Source organism: Sturnus vulgaris, chromosome 8, assembly GCF_052056855.1.
Source record: "Sturnus vulgaris isolate bStuVul1 chromosome 8, bStuVul1.hap1, whole genome shotgun sequence".
NCBI lineage: Eukaryota > Metazoa > Chordata > Aves > Passeriformes > Sturnidae > Sturnus > Sturnus vulgaris.
Window position 1 is genome coordinate 18457342 of NC_142250.1, and position 19928 is coordinate 18477269.

At 45.2% G+C, this 19928-nt stretch overlaps 1 protein-coding gene across 2 annotated transcripts in view; it reads left to right on the forward strand.

Annotated features, from left to right (window-relative positions):
* The window catches only part of PDLIM1 (PDZ and LIM domain 1), a 43645-nt gene that overhangs the window by 1069 nt on the left and 22648 nt on the right, over window positions 1–19928 (forward strand). For both annotated transcript variants that reach the window (XM_014879884.2, XM_088169025.1), the window contains exon 2: window positions 11114–11265. In XM_014879884.2, coding sequence (XP_014735370.1) covers window positions 11114–11265 — 152 coding nt within the window. The remainder of the gene's footprint in view (window positions 1–11113; window positions 11266–19928) is intronic.

The window sequence follows — 19928 nt, forward strand, 5'->3', positions numbered from 1 at the left end:
CACGGGCTCCTGTGTGGGGCCCTGAACCCCAAACTCCTGTTCCTGGTTGCGTGGAGTGCACTGCACAGATTCCTGGCAGGGCTGGCTGCAGGCCTCCCCTATGGGAAAAGGAATGAAGGAATTGCTCCTCGTTCCAGCAGTCCCTCGGCTAAAACAGAGGCATCCAGCGAGCTGCTGTTAGCCTTGGGCTCTGGCGTCTGCCACCATTGCACAATTCTGAAGTGCCCGCCCGCCTCAGGTGAGGAAGGGCTGCGGGAAGTGGAATATGCCAGAACTTGAACTTACGTGAGCTGTCCTCAAAGAAGACCAGGATGGTCAGACTTGTGAATTTTTATAAATGCCTCCATGGGATCTCCTGCCATAGGGTCCCAATGCGTGGAGGAGCCCAGGTGCCACGGGGGAAGCTGTCAGCTGCAGGAAGGGCAAAGCTCACAAGTACTATTGTGCTCACGGGGGTAGGGGGTGAGTTACTAGTTTTCTGTGTAATCTCTTTCAATTACAGTAATAATACCTCATTTTTCTAAAGCATTTTTGGGACATGAAAGCAGCTTTACTGTAAGGGAAGTGATATTTACTTCATTGTTATGGTAATTATTGCCATTTCCTTCCAGCAAAAGACTCTCAGGCAGAAGTGTGTCTAAAGCCCTACCTGCTCTTACCTCTTCTTGGTCGCCTTTGTCAATGCTTATAGGCACATACCAAGGAGCATAGATCAGCAAAGCAGGAAAAATAACCACCTCATGAGAAATTGTGACTCTGGAGACTAAAATGGAATAAAATAGCCTCTCTGATGGTGGTGACGTAAATGCTGACAATTAGCAGTTCTTATCAGGGCTTTCTCTTGTGGCCCCTCTGATACTTTTAATTTCCCCTCCCAGACTTCAAGTCATTAATCTTTCCTGTGGTTTGCTCATAAGGCTCCTGGATTTCTCTCCTCGGCTCAGGAGTGAAATTTCTTGGCTAGTCTTCCCCTTACCATGTAAAAATAAAAAAAATCTGATCAAGTTTTGACCTGTTCTAAAAAGTCTGTTCCTCCTCGTGTGATGACTTTATGGGGCCTTTATAACTTCGATATTCTTGCTTTTTTATTTGATACTTTTGTTTTCACCAGAGGCCTTTCCGTGCATGGAGCCCTTCTTCCCTCACAGGACGGGGTGAGCACTGGCCGTAGGACTGACATCTGCCAGGGGTTGTGAGGGCCTTGGTCCCACTGTGCTATGAGATGGGGGGGTTACCAGAGGCCAGTGAGAGGGTGGGGAGGCTGTAACCTGTAATAAGGGCATTACCCTGGGAGCATGGGAGGTTGCAGCTCTCCCTCCTCAGCACTGATGTGTTTGCTTTGTGTGGGAGGTGTGTGGGTGCACAGATGTGCTCTTGAGGAGCACTGCAAGCAGGGGTGCACAGGGCTGGACTGCCTGCCCTTGGCGTGGGGGAGCAGCAGCATCCTGACACAGAGCACTGCAATTTGGGTGTGCTGTGTATGGGGTCAGTGCCGTCCCATGCAGCCAGTGGAGCCTGTCCTAGTGATGCACTGATGGGATCCCTGTGCTTTTCAATGTGCTGGCATGGTGGGATGCCAGGAGAGACATCCATCCAGGCATAGACCTGAACTGGGTGTCTTGCAGCTCTCTTTGAAACAGGTGCCTAATTTCAGCCTGCATTGCCTGCCAGGAGCTCATGTTTGACTTCTGGCACCATCATCCTTGTGCTGTTAAGCTTTAGAGCTTATCTTGGTATTTATGGCCCTCATCACCATTGTGCTTCAGCTTCTTGCTAGTGGCTTTTGGCTTCTCAAGCTCCCCAGTCAGCGAGGGAGCAGCTGTACTTGAATGTAGCTTTGTTGGTGGGAGGCAGCAACGTTTGAGTTGTTCTCTGGAGGAAGTCATTGAGGCTTGGAATTGCAGTCCAGGGTCCAAGATGGATGAGGAGCACTGGTGCCATGAGCGTGGGAGCCACTAGAGCAGCCTGGCCAAGGGCTTCTGGCTGACGGTGGCTGCATGGTACCAATGTCTGGTTGTGCCTTAGAGGAGCAGCCGATGAAAGATTGTGGCATTTCCAGAACTGCTTTTACCTTGTCTTATGTCGCTGCCCTACCTCACTTTCCACTTGAAATATGTGGTCAAAACTGCTTCAGGTTCAAATACATCACGAGCACCTTGTTACCTTGTTGTGAGAACACTTCTGGTTTCTTGATTGTGTTGGACTGGTCTTCCTGGTGAGGGCTGAGAGTGGGGATTTCACAAGTGCTGCTCGTGAGACTTTCTTGTGGAGTTTCCCGTCTCTTTAGGATGGATGCTTCAGAGATGTTTTTGGCTTACATTTCTTTCTGAAACTGTAGGGTTCTGGTGGACATTTTATTGCAATCTTTGGTCAGAAAAAAAAAAAAACAAATTTGTGTTGATCAGTGTAATGAACCCTGGGCCAAAGCCTGCTGGATTGCCCTACAGGAGTAGGAAAGGCCTTTGTCTTTACTGCTCTTAGTGTGATATTCTGCAGTGAGTCAGTGGGGTGGAATTTGAGAAAAGTTCTTTCTGAGATGTGAATGGACACAATACATACACGATAATAGTTTCTTTAGAGCTGATCTATACACAGGGTAGTTCCCAGTTAAATCCCATTGAGGCTGGGAGCTGCTGGAGGAAGCCAGCAGCATGTTGTATAAGCAGACGCTGATGAAGTGGAGCTGTCTGAAAAGCAGTGCCAGTGACAGACCCCATCCCCCTCCATTCCTCAGGTAACATGAGCTGTTGCCTGTTTGGTTGCATTTGATTTTGATAAACATTGAGGCTTTTTGTTTCCAGCTGAGTACGTGGAACTGTCTGATAAACCTTGTTATTGAGATGATTTTTATGGTTTGTGGTAGCAATCTTAAACATCTGACCCAAAATATGGGCAGAGCAAATGTTTGCTGTTTTTGTCAGGTCAAAAACCTCCCAGCCCCGTTAAGGATGGGTGTCTCAGAGTCTGTAAAACTGGACATTTTCTTATAAAACCAGTTTTCCAATGAAAAAATGGCTTCAAGACAGACCAGTTATGCAAATACATTAAAAAGATGAAATCCCAATCAGCTTGTTGATGATTTCGACCACTGTTATGTGAATTTATCCCTGCTTAGTCTGGTATTTTATCTATTTGTAGTATCTTAAAAACTGAATTTATATAAAATACAGAATTGGATCATAATTAGGTGTTTGAGTGTGTTGGTTTTCTTTTTAAGCATGGCCCTCTGAACCAGCTTTATAAACTTAAACCTTGATTTAGTGGTGAAATTTGACTTGATGGTCCAAAATCAAGCATGGGACTGAATCCTGTGGTGTGAGAAGATATCAGGTTTAGCTTTGGTGCTGATGTCCCTACCCTGTCACCAGTCACCCTTGTAGGAAGCAGCTGAGCAAAGGCATCCCAGAAACAGAGGTGAGAGAGAGCCCTGCTGGTACGGGACACCCTGCTAATGGCATTCCTTGATGGGATGGGTGGAGACTGTCCTCCCTCCGGTGCATGCCAGGGCTCAGCTGAGTGGCACAAGTGACTGCCCTGGGCTGGGCTCCAGCCTCTTCCCCAGGTGGAAAAGACTGTGGCTGCGGGTTATTTTGTTATTTTTCTGAGACATGAGGAGAGCTGGGGCTTTCCGGGCAGCCCTCTACTCCCAGAGTGGAGCCCTTTGCCAAAGGAAACACGGGGTGTGGTGAATGGGATAGGATTTAGGGTTGGGCTGGCTTTCCTCCTCAGCCTGGAAAGCCTTGGCTGGTCCCCATCGTGCACACCTATGACTGCAGTTCCTCTGCCATGCAGTCCAGCTCTTGTGCCCGTGGCTGCAAATCTCAGCATTGTGCTGGGGTCTTGTTCTAAGGTTGGCTGGGAAGAGGGAGGCAGCTGGGGAAAGCTGCTGGGCTTTATAGGGAGGTGAAGGTTTTATGGCTTTATGTTTCCTGCTCGGATGTTTACCTGGCTGTGGGTGCAGCAGCCCTTCTGCAGAACTGCATAGCTGATAAGGGCCTGTGGAACTCATTAGTGTCACCTGCCCAGAGCTCCTGGCCCTGCAGAAGTGGCTGGGTTGGTGTTTAGAGGACGGCAGGATGCCTTTGCTTGCAGAAGTCCTGTGTGCTCTGTCAGAGCACGCCAGGTGTGAAGAGGTTGTGGCCCTACAGACTTTGAAACCAGCATCAATCCTGGCAGTTTCCCGAGCAGCTGCTGGAAAATCTTGTGCTTCAAAGGAACAAATGGCTGCTGAGAAGAGGAAAAGACTTTTCTGATCTCCCCAACTGCCAGGGTTTGGATGAAAAGAGATCTTCCTTAATTGTAGCAAGGGTAAAGCAGCAAATATTCTTGGGGTAAAGGCAAAGTGCTTTGGGGCACAGGACAGGTTTGATCATTTCCAGTCTGGTTTCCTGAGGTTGTGGGGGGCACTTTTACCTTGAAAAAAACTTTCACAATTTTTGGGATACTAATCAAATGCCTTCTACCAGAGCTACATGCAGGAGCAGGACTCTTGTCTTTCCTAGGAGCCAGGGTTGTCTTTTCCTCAGTTCACATATTCAGAGTAATTTGTCATTGGTTGTGCAGCAGCTTGATGTCACCCAAACTTTGGAGTTCCCTTTTCTCTGTACCTCTTCTTTGTAACTGGTATAATCGTTTTTGATGATATCTGACCCATCTTCTTCTGGGCAAGTTCCCTGAAGAGCCTAAAGAGAGAACTCTTTTTTGGAGTGAATGTACCAGCTCCAAGATTTAGATGACAAAAGCAAATGTACTTCTGGGAGGAAGAAAGTCCTTTTCTTTCCCAGATGTCAAGTTATGTATGGCTGCAGGCTCCTTGGCACCTTTCACCCTCAAAAATCACTTTGTCCATCAAGTAATATATATGGTATGTAAAATGAATTGGATTTCAAGGGTTGAACATCAAAATAACAGGAGAAATTTTTTTTTTCAGTATCAACAGGGAAATTATAGGAGCCCTAAACTGTATAAATAATTGATGTTGTTCTGGAGTACCATATCTTAGATGTTTGCTCATTACAAGATGTGTTGATTTATTTAGAGGATGAAATAAACCATCAGGAAAGACTCAGCTGTTTTTGAGGCCTTGTAAAAAATATCGTTTATTTGTTTTAATGTGGGACATTGCAAAAGAAGCTGTGAGCCTGGGACCCTCCTTGACCACCATTTGGGCATCTGTCTGAGCAAATCCTCTCAGCCATGTCTTTTTATACCATCTTACAGAGGTCACAGAGCCCTCTCTGCAGTGTCTGATGCCTTCCCCTTTCTGTGTTAACAAAGCTTCTCTGGCTGTCAGGGTAGGGCATGAAGGCAGGCAGGAGGGTAAGGGCTGAGCTGCCAGAGGTGCTTGTGCTGTGGAAGCCCAGACCCCACTGGGGTGGGCTGATGCTCAAGGGTTTCACTGGCCAGAGGTATGACCCCCTTCTCCTTCTTGTCTTCTGGTGATGGTGTGATCTGGGCCAGCACAGAGCAGCCAGTGAGGTTTGGGCTGCAGCTTTGCTGGGCTGTAATGGTGCAGAGAACGGGAGCAGCATTGACGGGAACTCTACTGGAGCCAGTTGTAAGGCATATCATTCCCTGTCCCCTAAAGAGAAGAGGTGGGGAATGTGCTTGTCTGAATTTTCTCATAGCCTCTGATCTCTGCTGACCCAGTGCATGCTTTTGCTGGGAGAAACTTTGACTGCTTAGCATAATACTCCAGTGCTGAGGACATTACTCATGGTACAAGAGCAGTGTGTGTGGGTGGGAAGGATTAAACTGAATGTCAGAGATGTCTGGTTGTCACTGGTGGCCTTGGAAGTATGTTATTTCATATCTGTCCTTTCCAGCAACGATCCAGCTGAGTTTTCTTCTCAAACACACATAGGTGCAGTTTCTCCAGATCTTTTTCTTGGCTGATGTTAATTTTCTTGTTTCTTATCTCTTCATCATTTCTTGCAATGTGTTTAGGTGTGGAGTGATGAGTGATGCCGGAGGCTGCAGGGTCTGTGAGAAACTGTGAAGAGCTGACAGAGTGAGTGTGTAGGGTGCCAGAATGGATGAGGGGAGGCCAGAAAAAATTGAATGAATTTTAGACCCACCCATCTATCTTGACTCACATGGAGCTGAGTTATGCTGCTTTTTATAAAAATGCTTCCCACCCTTCCTCCCTCTCATTTGCTGTGGGTAGCAGCTTCCCTCAGTATACCCACTGCTGCCTCTTGGATCCTTGCCTGCAGGAGGAAAAAAGGCACCATATATCCCTGTCCAGGGACTGCAGAGCTTGTTAGGTAGCATGTATGGAGGGAATTACATCAAATATAAAATGTGGTTGTGTTTGGCAAGCTCTGGGACAGACAGAAGTTTTATGAAGAAGTCCTGAAAGCTGCATAAGCAGACAAATGTTTCTCCTGCTACTAAATCAAAGTGTTTTCTATTGTAAATGCACTTGCCCAAAGACTTTCTGAAGAGTTACTATTTCCTAGTACCTTCTTTGCTGCTTGGCCACCAGTGCAAGCAGATAGTAGCAATCAAACTGCCTGGGAGGTGGTCATCTGAGCTTTGCAAAGTCCTGGTGTTGGCAAGGTGGAGCCCAAAGTGTATGTGCAAGGGGGCACATGTGCACAAAGCTTCACTTCGTACTGTAAAAAAGTAATGTAGTTTTTTCTTCTATCCAAGCCAATCCTGAATCTGTGGGGCCTCTATTTAAAAACAGCTTATAACTGGTCTTAATGGTTATCTACTACATTGGGTTTTGCATGAATAAAGAGTGCACAATCAAACCCACAAGTTGTGGGGATTATTTGTTTCTTCCACATGCTGGTGCATGTGTCTGAGCTGGTATCAAGGACATAGTTTGATGTGTCTGGTCTATTTCTATAGTAGCCCATATTTCTTGCACAGAACACCACCCAAACAGAGCATCACCATAAACACACTCTGGGCCCTATTTTGGACACAGTATGAATCATTGCTGCTCTGCCTGTCTCGGCATTGTCTGTTCAGCAGCAAAATGGTCTAATGGCAGTGTTACCCAATTGCCTGGGAGCAATCACCTCAAGGTAGGGCCTGGCTCCTTTCAAGGAAGCCCTTGGGCATGATGTTATAAGGTGTGCAGAGCTTTATTCACCCAAGCATGGTGTCTCTGGAGCTGGAAGGTTCCCGGTGCCTGGTGAGTCTGCCCATGTTCCCATCTGCTCAACCCCAGTGGAGGAAGCCCAAACTAAGTCAGGCAGCTCTTTTGAAGGACACAAGAGACTATGCCTTTGCACAAGCTGTGACTTGTGCAAGGTTGTGTTTTCTGGTTTTGTTCCTTGCAGTCTTTCAGCCGTTCTCACCTATCCATGCAGAAGTGCAGCTCTGTCTGCTCAATACCGTGTCACCCACCTGTACGAGTTGTGCAGGGCACTGCCTCCCATTCCCTTGGCTCCTGCTGTCTCTGCTTCGTGCTCAGTCAAGAGGGAAGGGTAAGAGAGGCTGGGGCAAAGCTTTAGATCATCCGAGAGCAGGAGCAAAGCAGATTCAGGTGCAAAAGTTATTGGATCCTTGCTAGTCTGAAGCATTTGTTAATTTTTGGAGTCCTTGTGTGTAAGCTGGCTGATAGCTGCCAGTGCTCTGAGCACGTCTGCCTGCTTTCCCTCCAGCCACATGCCTGCCCCTGCTGCTTCCCATGGACCAGGCAGGGATGTGACAAAAATAAAAGCAGAAAAACGTCACAGTGGCAGGTCTGTGCTCCTCACTTAATAACAGAAACGCCTTTTGCTTGACAGCACTGAGATAATCCCAGACCTTACTGTGAGGGGGGAAGGGAACATTATTGGTAGCTATAAATCATCCTAAAAGAGTGGGGGATGGGTTGCCTCCATACCCTGCCCGTGTGCAGACATGTTTGCTGTGAACAGTCCTGGCAGACAATATGAGCTGGATGTTGTAGGCAGCAGTCTGTGCAAGGTTGCATTTCAGGGCAAGTTATTTCCAGACGTGAAGAAGCTGGATTTTAAAGCATGTTTACTTTTGGCAGATATGCTTCTCTTTTATTTTTGTGCAACCTTGTAGCTTGTCCTTAGGAGAGAGGATTATGTGAGTAGCTGAGTGGATGGAATGGCCCTTGTGCTACCAGTGGCTCTTATCTGATGGAGAATAGTGCTCACATTTCAAATTTCTCTGAAGTGGATACAGAAGGGAATTGACACCACGAGTACTGGCAATACACTGAGATGTCGCTGTGAATGCCAGCTACTCTTGCTAGTAGCTCTTGGGGGTTCTTCAGTAGGCTTCAGTATTTCAGTGTCCCTGACTGCTGTGGCTTAGCTGTTCCTGGTGATACACATAATTTCTACCAGCCTATCACATATTGTATAATTATCAGTCTTGAAATGCAATCTGTATGGCTGAGTCTCCAGCAGGGTTCCAGTGCTGGCGTTAATCCACTGTTGTTCTTGACCCTTTGGCAGCTTGTCTGATTGAAAATTAATCATGGTCACCGTAACTGAGCTTGGTGTTCCTTACAAGGGTGAGTAATGTGTCTCTCTCCTTCTTTGGTAGCAGAGGAAATAAAGAAACCAAGTGACTCAGTTAAGGTCCAGAGAGCAGGAGAGGACCCACACTGAGTTTTCTGCAGTCTCCTTTTGATATAATGATATCCGTAGAGATATGTCTTATGGTTTTTATAATGACAGCTCCCAGATCTGGTGGGACTATAGGCAGCTATCAGTGCTTAGGACTTCTTCAGAGTTGTGCTGGTTTTGGCTGGGGTAGAGTTAGTTTTCTTCACAGTGGCTGGTGAGGGGCTGTGTTTTTGATTTGTGCTGAGCACGGGGTTGATAATACAGAGATGTTTTTGTTAATGCTGAGCAGGGCTTACACAGAGCCAAAGCCTTTTCTGCTTTTTGCAGTGCTATGCTGGTGAGGAGTCTGGGAATGCATGGGAGGCTGAGAGGAGACACAGCTGGGACAGCTGACTCCAACTGACCAAAGGGATATTCCAGACCACATGACATCATGCCCAGTAAACAAAGAGAGGGAGAAAAGGGAGATGTTTGGAGTTATGTTGTTTGTCTTCCCAAGTAACCATTACTCATGATGGAGCCCTGTTCTCCTAAGCATGGCTGAACACCTGCCTGCCCATGGGAAGGAGTGAATTAACTCCATGTTTCGCTTTGCTTGTGTGTGTGGCTTTTGCTTTCCCTATTAAACTGTCAGTATCTCAACCCAGAAGTTTTTTCACTTCTACTCTCCCAATTCTCTCCCTGGTTGTGCAAGTGGGGGAGTGGGTGAGCAGCTGAGTAGGGCTTGGCTGATGGCTGGGGTTGAACCACACACTCTGTCACAGGGTTTACAGGAGGTTCTGTCAAGGCATTGAATCCAGTGGAGTGGTTGCAGATTGCACTCCATGGCCTTGGTAGGTCACTGGTCAGCTCAGGGCTGCAGCTTGGCAGGTGATGATCTTCACATTTAAATCAGATTTTCTGTATCCATTTGGTGCTTTGTGTGATATTTTTATCAGCACTTCCTCTGTCAGTCCCGAGACTGCTGCATGCAGCATTCAAAGTGGTGTGCAGGTAGACATTCACTGTTGGTTGACTTATCTGAAGCTCTTTGGATTAACATTGAGCACCTTGGTCAGCTTGGACATCTGTGAGCCACATCTATGTCCTTGCTTTTTCCATGAAATACTTTCCTAGCAGAAAGGTGAAAAAAGAAAAATATCTGGAGATTTTTCCTCTGGTTGGTGAAAATAGCCCACTGCAGCTGTGAGGAGATAGGCTGAACAGCTTCAGCTTTGACCCAGGGAAAACAGTGATTGCTGCGAATGTGTGACACCTCTAGGAGGGGAGTGTTGCCCTGGGGGCAATGATTTGCCAACCAAACCCTAGTTAGGAGGGATCTCTAAATCTTGTGAATGGTATTTATGTCTGAAAGCTCTGCTGGGTTTGCTCAGCTGCTTTCCAGCATGCTGAAACCTAGCATGAATGTGTAGAATGAATGCCAGTTGCAATGGACTCATAAATGAGGTATGTCTCAGCTGCAAGGCATGTTTTAATCTGTACTCGTGTCTGGGAGCAGTCCACCCTTCTCATTTCCTCTGCCTATTAAATAATGGAAGAGAGCCCATAGAAATCATTACACTCCTTTCACAAACTCATTAAAACTGCACAAAATCTTCTATGGTATTTGCAAAGACACAAACATGATGTTATTCACCCTCTGCCCAGGCAATAATTTTGGCCCAAAGAGGTCTCAGTTGTTAAGAGGACACCTCTTTAAAAGTAGTGTGAAATGAAGAAGCTGTTTAGCTGATTTGCTTGAAAATGCCAAATTTTAGCTGGGATCTTTTTCATGAGGAGTGTTATACTGTTGGCATTGCTGCTTAGTGTCTTCTGTCTGGGACCACATGGAGAGGAAAGGGGGATGCAGCATGGCAGAAGGTACCAAGGTGAGCTGTGGTCAGGCAGGGAGGTTGGTGCTTCTTCTTTTTCAGACACTACTGGCAGCTTGTGGTTTAAAGATGAAGTTTCTGTTGCCTTTCTCCCTTCTACTCTGCATAGATCACACACTGCTTTGGGACTGATCTTGCTGAAGTCAGTAAATGTGTGTTGTACCTGTTCCTAGGAAAAACCATATTGTTACAACTGAAGAAGCAATCCAAAATCTTGAGCCCAAACCTTTCCTTCAAGGAAGAAAACAAGCAAGACTGTAATGCAGGCAAAGCTGTTTGTGATTGGCACTGGTATTGCAATGACTCTGATAGTGTTTTCTGTCACCTCTGTTCTTAGACACTTGGACTTCTGTTTGTCTTCAGCACCTTCTGTTTCAGAGAGCACTTCTCCGTCCAGGAAAGAAAATAATTGCTTTCTGTATGATCTTGCTCTCTAGCATGAGAATTGTCTTGAGTGAAAATACTATTTTTGTTATTTACCTGTTGTTCACTCCAGACTTCTGTCTGTGGGTGCCAAAACAAAATCCCCTGTCTAAAAGACCTAGATAGATTTCTGCTGAGAATTTACTTTCATTTATTTTAACTTGTTTGCTTCCAGGTACCAGTGGGAAAAAACACAACTTCTCCAACTCTTTTTCAAAGGTTGCTATGGAAATCTCCTCCCTGGAAAGTCCATTCACTCTTTTTGTTTTCTCTTAGGTGACTCCAGGCAGCAAAGCTGCAATAGCCAACTTGTGTATAGGAGACCAGATCATAGCCATTGATGGAGTGAGCACAGACAACATGACACACCTTGAGGCACAGAACAAAATCAAGAGTTGCGCAGATGAGCTGACTCTGACAGTCAGCAGGTACGTAGCTGAGCAACACTGGGGCTGGAGAGAGGGAGCGTTGTGGGGTGGGCAGTAGCTGTGTTTTAGTTTGACTGGTTTAATTTGACCTCTTAGTACTTTGTTTGGCAGGTGCTGGCTAGCAAGAGGGAATTGCATTTCATCCTTTAATCCTAATGCTGCTTGCATTTGCTGAACTTTGACCTTCGGAAAACAACTTTCCAAGTGAGGAACTGGCTGATAATTTATGGCAGGGTCTGTCAGCTTACTCTGTGGCTCCTGACAGCAAGAAACCAAAGATGGTCTCATGAAAACTTCACTCGTGGCAGAGAAGGTGCAACCAGAGATGACCTTCCTTTCTGTTGCACTCATTTAGCAATTAAAATATAGGCCTTATGTTGTTCCAAGCAATTAATTGCCTGCTTTTTGCCAAGCACAGACTCAGAAATGTTGTACATTTTGAAGCCTCTTGATCAAACAGCACTGTCAGTCTTAAACAGTGATGACCCAGGGTGCGACGAAGTTCCTCTTAGGCATCAGTCTCTCCAAGTCCTGAGAAACTAAAGGCAGGTGACAGCTGAGCCACAATTTCTGTCACTAGTGTAGAGCACAGGCTGGCTTCAGCCTTCCCACCATCTTGAACTGTGGAGCAATGGACAACTTCATTCCTTTCCCCAGCCATGGGACCATCTTTGTATAGAGACGAAATAGAGATGGGAAGGCAGGGCTCTGCTTGACCTGTTGCTACTTAAAAGAACTGGAGCCTGGTTTTTTTGAGGATGCTGGGGATTTATCCTTCTTTTGGTGTGAATTGCAGCTGCAGGTACTGACACTTTTCAAAGTCAGATGGTAGATGCAGTGTGGCATTTCTAGTTGCTCTGGAGCAAGTTTTTCCTGTGCCTGCCTTCCCTCAGAGTGATCATCCATCAGTTTCATGGCAGATGCAGGGGAAGTGCTTTCAAAAGGAATGCAAAAGCATGCCTTAAATGACACAGTAGTTCAGTTGTTCAGGACTTTTCTCTGATAAACAGAAGTCTTTACCGTGGCTCAGACAATGCCAGGAGTTGAGCAGGCATTTCCCAGTTCAGGAAGAAGTGATGGGTCTTGGCCAAAAAAAATTCCTGACGGTTCATTAAGGGAATTCGCAGATGGAAGAGCAGAGCACAGTGCAGGCAGTGTGAATGGGTAGTGAGCATTGCAGCAGCCTGTTAACCCCAGAGTTTCTCATACTGGCCTTGAACTTAGCAGCATGTAATGTTCCTGCAAAGGAGTGTTCCTTTTCCTCTCCAAAATCCAGCTGCTTGACTTGGCAAACCAGTGCTATATGGTTCTGGCTGGGAAAGAGGAAGGGGAGGCAAGGGCTCTTTCAGCCTGCAGGCAAGTTCACTCTTACAGATCATTGAGTCTGTAAAATGTGTTTGCTAATGTTAATTACAAAGTCGTTAAGTTTATAGCTACCCTATGCACATTTCATTGGCCTTGGGCGTGGAAGCTGCCCAGGGAGAGATTTCTAGCTGGATCTGCAGCTATGTAAAATTGTGTAGGGGCTTTCAGTTTACACAACTCAACTCTTTCAAGACCCTCTTTCAATGAGGTAGCATGAGTGTGTGTTAGATGCTTCTGCTGCTGTACTGATCACTGAGATCTGCTGACAGAAGGCCAAGAAGAGTGTAAAAACTGCAAGGATGTGAAAGCAATGATCTGACTTCATACCACTTTAGAGTTTGATATTACTACCTGTTGCTCTATGGAAGATATGTGTGCATCATGTTGTCTTTCCTGGTTGTACTGTGTTGAGAATATTTTATTCCTAAGGCCCAGTGTCTCCTTCTAGGCCCCCATAATTATGTTGGTCTAAATGCAGTTTCACACAGTGGTCAGAAGTGCTACGTAGTCTCTATTGCTGAGGCAGGAGCACTTCTTTACTTTGCAACCTAAGGCCTTAAAAGGAAAGGTCTTGAGATGATGCCTAGAGAGGTGACAGAAAGCATTTTAAAATACCTGGAGCCATGCTGCATCTTCCTGCTCAACTTAAGGTAGGGGAAGTGGGTGAGGAAAGCGGACTGATGTGGTGGTGAGCCCTCTTCCATGAAGAAGGGAAGGGCATGGCCACAGAGGTGGAGAGGTTGGAAGGCTCTTGGGGAAAATGAGTGCCACCTGGGCAAGTGGTATGGCTTGGGCTTCCTGAGCTTTGGTGGGCACAGCTCTGTCACTTAGACTTATCATACAGCTGGCAAGGAAGGCTCACAATACAATCAAAGTCAGAGCTGGAAGTTTTTTCTCTGTCAAAGTAATTCTGTAAGTAGTTAGCTGAGTACGAAAAGGAATGTATATCACTTGCACTGCAGCACCACCAACTCTTGGTTCTGGTCTCCACTCTGTGCAGTTGTAGCTGAATCAGTTTTGCCAAGGAGCTGTGCTGGCACAGGTTGTTGTTCTGACAGAGCAACACCTCTGTGGGTTGGAACATCACACAGCTGGTGTGAGGATGTGCCCAGCTGTGCTAGGTTTTCTGGAGTGAGAAGTCTTCTACTCCTTCTTTTCTACTCGCCATTGGAGAGATGTCTTGTGAAACCACAAATCCTTATTGATTTTTAAATTGCTAGCTGATGAATTTTTAATGGTTACTTATTTAAATGATTACCCATGCTAAATATTCTCTGACCTGCATTTAGTGTGGCAACAAGGTTGTGACAGGTGGATTTGAGACACAGGTCTGAGCTCACACCAGGTGTTTCAGTTTCATCAAAGGATCAGCACCATTGTGACAGTGGAGACTTCATTTGTGACTGTGCTATAAATGTGAGCATGTGGTTTGAAGAGCCTAGTGGGCAAATTAGTGCAAGACAAATCTTTAAGGGATAATATATACAATGGAGGTATCTTTGCTGTAGAAAGCCTTTAAGCTGCAAGTAGCTCGAAGCTAGGAGAGTGTTTCATGTAAGTATTATGCTTGTCTTTTTCATGTGCTCTTCTTTTCTCAAAACAGGCTTTATACATGTGTATTCTTCAAATAGGCAACTCTCTTCTCTTTTAATGATAGCCAAGCAGTTAGGATGTCTTCATGTTTGGCTTACTAATGATTATTTAAGAGAAGTGTAAATATAGAGAATTGAAAAACGCTTCTGGTAAAGGAAATGCTGTTTGCACTGTATGCTTGATTGTGTATATCAACAGCATTCCAATGTTTCCTGTTTCGCTATTTTTCTTAGTGATGGTAACAGTCCAAAAATATTTCAGATCAGATTGTAGGCAGGAAATCTCGTCTAACACAAGTCACCATTAAAAACGTATCAACTTTCTAGCTGAAGAAAACATGCCTGGTCTGCTTTTTCACCCAAAGGGGCAAATCTCTTAATTTCCTAGGATTTAAGACTGAGCCACAAATTGCTTTCTCTGAATACTGAGTGGCAGTGCCAGGTGCTTTGCTGTTTGATTTGTGAACAGAGTTGGAAAGGTCTGTCTTCTACCTGGAAAGTGGGTGTTCAACAATGTTGCCATAGATAACAAATTCCCACTGAATTCACTGTGTCTAGCAGCTCCCACTCTTTTCCGAGCCTCTGTTCATTCCTTTTGCTTTTTGTTTCAAGAGAAGTGTAGTTACCAAGAAACCAAAGTAAAGGTTCCATTATGGTCTTCAGCAGTATAAAATCAATCTCAAGACAGTGCTTCAGTCAACTCAAGCCTACCTGGTTGCTGAACTGAGAAATTCACAGAGAGATTTTTTGAGCCTTTCTATAGGAAAAATGAAGTTTTGAATCTTTGAGAAGAGCTACACTTCTTTTTCCTGATGATTTTTTTTTTCAAATTAGGATGTGAACATGACTGCACTGACATGTTAGGGTTCAGCAAAGCCTCGCCTGGGGCTGCTCTCCATTAATGGGCATAAGCAGCAAGATGTGTCTGACAAATTGGAGACAACTATCAACTTTCTTTGGAAATTTAGTGTATTTTGAGTAAGATGCTTCCCCTGACAAAGAACATTCAAAGAAAATAAGGTGCAGGAGGAACAAATACTCCTACCATAAAATTCACATGATAGTCAAACGACCCAGGCATCACCCATGTCAGTGGAAGTGCTCATGATGGATTTGACACACAGCTCTGTTGTAGCTGCAGATGTACAAAAGCAGACAAGTGTTCATTGCAGCACAGGTGAAAATTATTTCTAAAACAAATGGATCTTTGCCTGTGGCTGTAGTCACCAGATGGGTGGTGGAACTGTGTAGCCCTGAGCAACTTGGAGGTAAAGTGTATATTTATATAGGGTTGTTTTTCAACAAATTAAGCGTTCCTGTAGTGAGTCTGTCCTTCCGTTTATGTCTGGAGGCAGTTTGGGGGTGATAGAGGGGAATATTTGTGAAAAAGGGTTGCAAATATGTAATGTTTTGTTCTGCTCCTACTGTCATTTTCCTCAAATTTCAAGCCACTCTGCTGCCAGCTTATAATACATTAATGCGCCTCTTTTGTTTGCAAAATAGTCTTTTGATTTGTTGAAACTGCTGCCAAGGAGTTAAGCTATGTATGTGTTGTTTGACTAGTGGTAGGATCAGGGAGGTCAGATCTGATACCAGGACCTGTTAAATGGATTGTCAGAAAGGATCATGTGTAGATACTTATGGAGAAGAGAGCACGTGTGTCCCGTCCTTTACATTTTATGTGGTAGGTTTGGTTGTACTCTTGCTTTCTCTGTGTGTTCCCAGGTCTGAGCTGTGGGGAATAGTTGCACAAAGCCACAATAGGCTTGAATTTCTTTTCTAGGAAGTTGGTGGAATCCATTGACTCATTTATGTTTGCTTTTTTGCTTCCCTGCCAAGAAGAGTTTTCCAGTTCTGTCATTTACTAATAATTCCTTTGGCCCTGGGAGAAGCCAGCTGCTCAGTGTGCAGCTATATAAGGCCATGCAGGTTGCCTGGCCCTCTGTGGCTGTTCCCAACCTCTCCATGGCCAGTGTGGTGCTTCCAGCCCTCACAGGTGCATGCCAACAGCTTTTACTAACAACATTCAAAGTAATTTTGGCAAATCAAGATTGGCATTTGCAGTGATTTTACATCTCTTTGACAGTAACAGTTAACTCTGCAGCTGGCTGGTGCCAGAACAGTGTGAGTCTGAGCAGTCAAGTGTGTCTTAGCCTTTGTAGCTGTCATGAACCTGCTTCAGATACACAGAAGAAGCAACAGAAGTTTAATCGGAATTGCCTTTTTGGTTTTAGTGGTTGTATAAGGAGACACTTGAAATGCAAGAGGGCCATGCATGGAGAAATGCATCTGGGGCCTCGTGTCTCTAGGAAGTTGTGACTGTCATTGCTGTTTGAATTGACAGGAGGCTGTAGGCAGCCCGAGTACAGTTTTGCTTGCCAAGCTGAATATGTCCCTTAGTGGATGGTTGTTAAAAGTGGCTAGTCATGTTTAAAGCCAAGGGCCTGTATTTGACAGCTGTTGTAGCTAAAGGGCTGATTAAAAGGTACCTTCCTGGTAGTCTGAGAGCTCTTGTCATTAGTTTCTAAACATTAAAATGCCCATCGAAAACTCTGGTGAGAGGATTGTCAAAAATAAATTGTTTAGGTCTTTCCTTATTTTTCAACTAAAAAACTTTGTGCTGTGCAAGAAGCTTTCCAGTCTTTTGAGGTTTATGTGCTACTTGGTATCTTACTTTTGTCCATCTCAGTGTTTGAAATGAGATGTAAATGAATGTAGATGTGCCTTTCGTCTTTGTGGAAATTACACAGTTCCTGGCACAAAGAATTAGACCCTCATTTTCCAGCTCTGAATTTTCCCTTGAAGCTATGGCCCAACTTTGCATGCAAAGCACTGATAGCAAAATCCAGGCTCTTGTAATGTTTATATTACATCATGTTCAAGCCAAGCTGCTTGAAAAATGTTGTTTCAAAAATACCTCTCCATATTCCTGCCTTAACTTGCATGTGGTTTCCTTCCTTCTTTTCCTACCAGTACCTCTGCATCCAAACTAGCATCAGAGAAATTTCTTTCTGATCCTGGGTTTTTGTTTCTGCCTGGATAAAACAGGAGATGCATGGCTCATTCCCTGGTCCTTAGTTACTCTCTATCCTGTAGTAAGGAAACAACATGGAAATGTAAACTGCAAAAACATAAGCCTGCAGTTAATTTGCCTGACCCTCATTCTCAAGCTTGTTCATGTCATGGTTTTTGTCTCCTGCACCATTTGAGTGTTGCTCTCTGTTGAAGTCTCATTTGAAAGAATATGCACTAGAAACCACACTATGATATAAATATTCATCAGCTTATCAGGAGTTTGTGAGATCCGATAAGGATGCCAAAGCGTCTGGCTTTCACCAGACAGGGTGGGATTCCCCAGCAGACTGTTGGACATCCAACCCCTCCACCAGTGTAGAGAGGCAGGTCTGGCAGCCCTGCTAGCATGGCCACACTCAGTGGCAGGGGTACAGCCTTGCTGAGGGGAGCATGGAGCTGTTTTTTTCGGCTGGGGGCCTTCTCCCTCAAATTTTGGGAACAAATGATCCAGAAAGCCATTACCAGCAGCAGCCTGGTGTGAACTGAAGGTACTGTTACCAAGGCTGGATTTAGCTGTCTGCTCTGACACCTGTTCCCTCCTTCATATAACTGAGGTATGAAAACATGGATAAGATACAAACATAGCGAGTCTAATCTGCCCTGCTGTTTGTGCCTGGTGCCCACACTTCCAACACTGCAGAAAGTAAGCCCTGGGCCAGCAGTGGGACATAAGATGTATTTTTAGGTGGTATTTTTCTTCCTCCTGCCACACCAGTAGAATTACAGGCATTGACACAAGAAGCAGTGCCAGGAAACCCTTCCCAAGAGCTGGGATCATCGTGGTCCTACCTAAGACCCAGAGACCGTGGGCTCCATGGCTAGTGCAGTGGGATGGGGCACCTGCCTTGAAAGATCTGCTGGGTAAAGGCAGGGAGAGCAAAGCTGTGTCCTTTTTGCCGCTTCACTGGGGCCATAAATGCGTTGCTGAGAGTGGCTGAGGGGCTCTTTTGCAGCTGTTGTGAAGACAAAGGGAAGCTTTATCTTCCCTGCCTGAGAGGGGCAGATGCATGGCCTATTTAACATTTCTGTTTGGATAACTTCTAGACTGGATTGAAAGTAAAGCTTGGAGTGACCTTGCTGCTTCCATTTTTATCCAGTGACAGAGCAGAATGGCAGCAGTCTGGGGAACAAACTTGAGCTATTTGCCTTGCTTATAAATAAAGAAGAAAAATCTGGTCAAACTCCCTGTGGGCTGCAGTAGCTGGACATAATTGCCTCCCCTCCTCTGGAGACCAGTGTGCTGTGTCACCAGCACCTCAGACAGATTGAGGGGCACTGGGATGAAAGCAAATGCCTGAGGGGAAGTTTCTGTTCTGTATTCATACACTGGCCTGCTCTAGGCTTAAATTTTTCAATGTGAATAAAGCCTTCTTGTGCTTCTAAAAGCTTATAATAAACTGCTGTAAAAGAAAATGCTACCTCAAAAGTTCTTGGATCACTGCTGCGAGAACTGGCACAGAGATGCCTCATGCTAGAAATCAGCTGAAGTGTTTAATGCCCTCTGAGCTGCTCTTTCATCTCCAGCCAGTGTCCCTTTGTTTATAGCCTGGCTGGCTGGGTGTCTCATTTCCATATACTTTGCTGTGTCCACTGTTTTTCCAGAGGAGATGAAACTTGGTCATACATGTTCTCCAAACACTTTCAAGGATTAAGGCTTTGTATTGGTCAGCAGGCTGCTCCCCTATGTGCAAACAGTCTTCAGGTGTGGAAAATAAAACCATCCTGGACATGGGTGTGGCTTTGTGAGGCTCAGTAGCCATAAACTGGGTGAAATTACTGTTTCCTCAGGCATCTAAAAGCACAAATTGCCAGAAGCAAGGAGAGAATGGTTGTTTTGTACTCACCTGAGGCATGTTGGACATCCAGTAACAGCAGCCTTTGTGATAAGGTGATGACCAGATTGGTGTGGATCTGATACCACGCAGCTGTTACAGTCATACTTGTCTGCTTGTGCCCCAGCTTGCCAGACTGCAGCATCTGAGTGGCATGGGTTGTCAGATATCAGCTGGGCTTGGAGGCAATAACCAAGAGTCAAAGGTTTGCTATACCTGAATTACTCATAAAAGATATCAGGTGTAACCTAGGTGTTTGTACTTTTCCTGTGAAAGGAGGTACAGCACAGCAGACTTCATTCAGGTTTCTTCTCTTTGAAGTCCACAGTGCAATAAAGGGAGCAGCAGGTCAATAAAGCTCTTCCTCTTTCCTGACTGAGAATGCTGCTTCTCATCTCTTCCCACTGTCCTCTGAATGCAAATATTAAAATACTATTTATGGAGCAAATATCTGGAATGTATATGTGCATCTCAGGTGACTTTGGAGGGCTTATAGAGGAATAGTGCACACCAGACTGAACATATTGTGGGTAGCTCTATACCCTGTTTATCCATCCTTGTCAGTTTTAGAAGCCTTTTCTTTTTCTAGTCTCTTCCTTCTTCTTTAACTGGAAAATCTCTTTCCAGTTATCCAGTTAATTCTCAGTGGAAACATTCCTGTTTTGCTAACAAAGTACTTAAATTATAGCTAGTCCTTGACCCACAAATACCTAGGAAGTCCATCTATTTGCAGTTCCAGATTCCAGAAAGGGCACCTGTCAACAGGACAGGACATGGTCTTCAGACCTCATCCTAAGAG